Below are 6000 nucleotides of genomic sequence, written 5' to 3'. Positions count from 1 at the left end.
GCTCCCCTTCACCTCGCTGCCACTGGCACGATCAACCACCCATCCAACCCTCCCTGCCCCTGCCTGGCTTTACCTGTGCCGTTACCACGCCCTCCATAGTCCCTCTGGAGGAGTGAGGTAATCCTGTCTACTGTAGGAGGCAGGTGTAGATAAGAGGATGGTGGGCGTGTGGGCGCAGAGGGACGACAGGTTGGGCCATGAGGGCGCGCAGGACCCTGGGCGCGGCCGCCAGGGTAGCGAGGGGCAGCATAGCGGGTCCTGTCATGGTGTGGAACAAGTGAGGGAAGGGCAGCGCTATGCGGGAGTGGCGCGGTTAGCTCTAACATCGGAGAGTAGCCTCTCGCCACTATGGACAGGGCCCAGCGTCTGCGCCTCATACTGCACGGACTCATATGGGCGTGGATCTACCGGCATGCAGCCGCGGGTGAGTACTACCATTTGTTACTCAGGTCAGCGCAGGTCACGGTGAGGTGTTGGAAGATACGTCGAGGTGGGGTCAAAACCACCGATACACCGACGCTACTAACTCATGCATGATTCTGCCTGAGTTACACGTTAGATATGCACGATGGTACACCTATAAATATTCCTCTTTTCTGTTCATGTTCGGAAGCTGAGGTCAAGAATGGCCATGACCTGTGTTATGGAAGAAACGTAGTGTGGAAAGATCTTAATTCATGGATGAACTCTCTCTTTACCTTGTTAAATATTACACCAAAATTGGCATGCTGTAGATATCTCCACTTATACACCAGGTCAGGTCAGGTCAGGTCAGGTCAGGTCATATTGGGGCTAAGATGTAAACGCACAGATAATGAACCTAAAACCGAAAATTTTCGTTCTTATTGATCAAAACCCAACGCTAGACTACCTCTGATGACCAGGGTATCTTTCATGTAGGAAACTGACTGACTGACAACACAAGACGTTAAGCTCCTGACTGACAACTCAAGAAGTCAAGCTGCTGACTGACAACACATGACGGCAAGATGCTGACTGACAACACAAGACGGCAAGATGCAGACTGACAACACAAGACGGCAAGATGCAGACTGACAACACAAGACGGCAAGGTGCTGTCTGACAACACAAGACGGCAAGATGCTGTCTGACAACACAAGACGGCAAGATGCAGACTGACAACACAAGACGTCAAACTCCTGACCGACAACTCAAGAAGTCAAGCTGCTGACTGACAACACAAGACGGCAAGATGTTGACTGACAACACATGACGGCAAGATGCTGACTGACAACTTAATACGTCAAGATGTTGACTGACAACACAAGACGGCAAGATGCTGACTGACAACACAAGACGGCAAGATGCTGACTGACAACACAAGACGGCAAGATGCTGACTGACAACACAAGACGGCAAGATGCTGACTGACAACACAAGACGGCAAGATGCTGTCTGACAACACAAGACGGCAAGATGCTGTCTGACAACACAAGACGGCAAGATGCTGACTGACAACACAAGACGTCAAGAGGAGGAGCGCCTGCGCTCAGCTTCGTCTTACAAGAGGCCGATGATATCACGTGACATCCCATGTTCTAAGTGTCACATCAGCTGACCCTGTGTGTAAGTGACCGAGTCATTGGTTTCACCAGCTCCACCTCTCGTGTGCCATGAATTAGATCACTGTAAACGTAAAGTGATGACCTAATACGATGACCTAACCTCTTGTTTAGAAGCGTTACCCTCTTGAACTCGACGACCCATCTCTCTGGTGGCGATGACCTAACCTCTTGAGGCTAACGACCCGACCTCTTATGTACGACGAGACGCGCTTGATTACATCTCACACTCTCACGTCTGGCAGCTCGTGTCATCGCAATGAAGAGCGAGAATATGATCAGACAAAACTGGTGAATGAGACGTCCATAAGAGTACAACTTGCTCACTAGCTAGACGGGATGTGACCCCAGAAATTATAACACCAGGAAATCATCGGCTTTCCAAATCTGGCCTCGTTGGTGCAGGAAAGTGGGTGGGTCTGCTGTTGTATGAGATCTGCTGGGAAGACGAGTCTGTCGCGACAACAGAGGGTCAGGTTTCCTCCATGTGTCGTCGGCTGCTGTGTCGTCCCTCGCATGCTTGAGGCAGACTGGAGAAAGTGGCACAGAGTCCTTGCTCATGTTTACTGGAGTCATCATCTTCACGATGGTTCTTACGTTACTGAGGTTAGAGACTTATAGAATGCTTTAGCCACTGCCCTACAAGACCTGGTTTTACTGACCGTATCAACTTTGGATCTGGAACCTAACCTTACGTAATGAAGGGTAAAGTAAGGACTGGGATGTGAGACTTACCCTCACACAGTGAAGGGTAAAGAGGGAACAGACCGTCTAAGGACAAGGGCCCGTCCCAAGCTAAGGCCTGGCGAATGTTTTGCATCAACAACTCACACAATAAATTGACTACAACAGCAAATATATTTCCAGAACAACCCAACAATTAGAACTGGATGATATCATTTCAATAGTTATAGTTAGATGACCCGTGAGGAGTTTCTGGTTATGGAATGTGTCAGTTCCATATGTGAACAGAGCACCCACAGTGCACTTGACACAGCACAACCCAGGAGAGGCTGGAGGGTCGTCAGCTCACTACATCCGTGATCGTATATCGTGATCCCACGACTCAGGAGCGGCCATTGTGCCTTGCGACATCGAGAGAGACTTGGAAAATTTACCCATTTATTAAACCCTCTTGAAAAGGCCAAGACCACAAGGAGAAGCAGGGGTCTGGAGCGCCGTCTTTGTGGGCTCGACCAACGTAAACTGGTTCATTTCACATAACACAAAGCACTTACGTCGCTCGGTCGCCAGCTTGATTGTACTCACAACCAACACACTTGTAAACCCTCGACGTCTCGCCGTTTAGTAGCTGATTTCGAGGACAAGTTGGAGGTTGGAATCTCCAGGTCCGTTGAACAGCAAAGTGACGAAGGAGACAACTAGATGGCTTGGCATCCCTCCTGTGCTTCGTCAAGGGTCAAGGGCACTGTGGTGAACCACAGAGACCTTGTGAAGCCAACTTACAAACGACATCACCTCCTGATCATGAGGGTGTGACCCTGGCTGGGGTGTGTTGGCCTAGCCTGTGACCTGGGCATTAGAGGTCAGGCCAAAATTCATGTCATCATACGTAAGGGTCGTACCGTCTTGATCAAGGGTCGTACCGTCGTGTTCAAGGGTCGTACCGTCGTGCTCAATGGTCGTAGTATCGTGCTCAAGGGTCGTAATATCGTGCTCAAGGGTCGTACCGTCGTGTTCAAGGGTCGTACCATCGTAGTCAACGGTCGTATCGTCTTGCTGAAGGGTCGTACCGTCGTGTTCAAGGCTCGTACCGTCGTGCTCAAGGGTCGTACCGTCGTGCTCAAGGGTCGTACCGTCGTGCTCAAGGGTCGTACCATCGTGCTCAAGGGTCGTGCCGTCGTGCTCAAGGGTCGTACCGTCGTGCTCAAGGGTCGTACCGTCGTGGTCAAGGGTCTTACCGTCGTGCTCAAGGGTCGTATCGTCGTGTTCAAGGGTCGTACCGTCGTGCTCAAGGATCGTACCGTCGTGCTCAAGGGTCGTACGTCGTGCTCAAGGGTCGTACCGTCGTGCCCAAGGGTCGTACCGTCGTGCCCAAGGGTCGTACCGTCGTGCCCAAGGGTCGTACCATGGTGCCTGACGTACCAGATGGTAACGTGGGACAGATGGTTGTGGCCCACCAGCGCAGTATGAAGAATCATTATCATATTATCGTGATGGACAAATATCATCTAGATATCGGGGTCCACCAGATACATACATGACCCTGCAGACTGGAGAATACAGTAACATAATGATACTGATATAAATGATATAATTGGTATTGTTATAAATGATTTGTGATTTATGCATTTTAGACACATGATATATGTGTGCACACGAGGAGGGAGTTTTGCACTGGTGGGACCCCACCTCTTCTACTTGATATACTTTCGTCACAAATTTTGTGATTATCTGATGATATTGACAGTTATTTCTTCCTGGCTTAGCTTGTTCTACGAACCCACAACGCTAATAAACTTTTGAGTTCTGACTCTGACGAGGAGGAAACGTTCTCTCACGCTACTCCTCACACACCTCCAGCTTAACTTACAGTTGTACCATTATGTTCTGAATGTCCTCCAGCATCAAACAAGCGTGTTAAGTTACCCTCGTAATATCCTGTTAGAAATCTATTTGTATCTTATTTACCATTACATTCACGCACGCCACTCATGCTCTCATTGGTATCATCATCACACTTACCCATGTACCAGCCAGAGTGTAGCAGCCCATATCCTCTGGCAGATCATTGATGTACATCATGGATAATAATGGCCACAGTCGTGGGTCCCGAGGGACTCCACTCGGGAGGGTTGCCCTGGCATGATGTGCTCACTAATCCGTCCCAGTCAGGTTGCTGTCAGTCCATTTGATCAGCCCTCCCCTCACCCCAGCTTGATGTTTAACTTCACTGTCAGTCTTCTGCTGGGGACGGTATGAAACTCCTCCTGGCGGTCCATATACGTACATGACCCACACATCCATCCCCCGGGATTTTTAGGATGTCTCTCACTCATGGAAATCAGTGGGAATGTTTTGTACATCACTGATGAATCACCAAGCGCCACTGAACGCCCTCTGGGTGCCAGTGATGAGGTCCCACCAGGACCCTGAACTTTTGTATGGGTCTGGCCTCCTTGTGAGCCTCCTTACCTCCACTGGTAATAATAACACATATGAGTCTTACAGGGTAAACACTATGAGGTTTAGTGCTGAACTGCCCATGTGTTATCATCTGCATCCTCACATATGTCATCCTCTGATCACATATGTCATCATGTACGTCCTCACATATGTCGTCATTACATATGAATGTTAACCTCTGAGATGAGTCAGATATCTGGACCTTACTGTTGATTTCCTCATTATAAATCTGCGTCATAGTTTTGTTTCTTTTCCTTTCATTTATTTATGCATTAAGTATCCTTCGTGTCTTCCATCTTCCTCCCGTCTAATTATTTCAAAGTCATTTCTGCAGCCTCACCTTCTGTGTCTCCTGTATGTCTACCAAAGTCTGTGTTCCCTCGATCTATCACATCTCCGGCTCAATCATACCAATAGTTTTTTCCTCTATCCTTTTCTCACTACGTCTTCCACATGGCACACACCGCCCTACGCTCTGGCTCTAGTTTTCACAAAGCCTGACATACAATATGGTCTCCCTCATCTCCTTACTGGAGCTGGCTGTTTACATGGTTATCTTGTGTGTCCCTCCTCCTGCTATTCTGGACGGTCTCTTGGTCGTGAAGCGCTTCCTATGTTACTACGTCATTCATCTTCATTATTACGTGATTACTTTTCCCAAGTGGAGGTTAGCAGACAATGTTTCCAGTCTCAAGGGTGCTGTGAGGAGAGACGAGATGACTACTTGGATGGTACACTACTCTGACCCTCAGGTCTTGTGTGTGTGTGTGTGTGTGTGTGTGTGTGTGTGTGTGTGTGTGTGTGTGACCCTAGAGGCAGATGATAACAAGGACCAGGGGTTAACATGGTCAGTAAGGCACGCCAGATGGAGTTAATTAAGAAGAATCTCGCAGATGATTCATGATATCTGCTAACTGCGAGATATATTCTCTCTTTCTCTCTCCACATTCACATCATTATTTTGCTCTCTCTCTCTCTCTCTCTCTCTCTCTCTCTCTCTCTCTCTCTCTCTCTCTCTCTCTTCTCTCTCTCTCTCTCTCGCTCAAGGCAAGTATCTAACAAGTCTTTAAAGTTCGTCTGAAGTTTACCAAGTATGTTTTTCTATTCTTCTTATAAGATCACCCGATGTTCATAGGAAAGAGACGTACCTTACACAGACAGTGTACGTCAATATGTAATCATATATATATATACATATATATATATATATATATATATATATATATATATATATATATATATATATATATATATATATATATATATAAAT

At 47.7% G+C, this 6000-nt stretch overlaps 1 protein-coding gene across 8 annotated transcripts in view; it reads left to right on the top strand.

The window, feature by feature from the left end:
* The first annotated feature begins 234 nt into the window (after positions 1 to 234).
* Positions 235 to 6000, top strand: part of LOC139761739 (uncharacterized) — a 67941-nt gene continuing 62175 nt past the window's right edge. For 5 of the 8 annotated variants that reach the window (XM_071686148.1, XM_071686150.1, XM_071686147.1 and 2 more), the window contains exon 1: positions 235 to 424. In XM_071686148.1, the coding sequence (XP_071542249.1) occupies positions 349 to 424 (76 nt within the window). In that variant the 5' untranslated portion in view covers positions 235 to 348. The remainder of the gene's footprint in view (positions 425 to 6000) is intronic. The other 3 variants (XM_071686151.1, XM_071686149.1, XM_071686145.1) reach the window with 1 other exon arrangement.

Source organism: Panulirus ornatus, chromosome 41 (genome assembly GCF_036320965.1).
Source record: "Panulirus ornatus isolate Po-2019 chromosome 41, ASM3632096v1, whole genome shotgun sequence".
NCBI lineage: Eukaryota > Metazoa > Arthropoda > Malacostraca > Decapoda > Palinuridae > Panulirus > Panulirus ornatus.
Note: the sequence above shows the minus strand (reverse complement) of the source record. Positions and strands in the feature narration are given on the sequence as shown.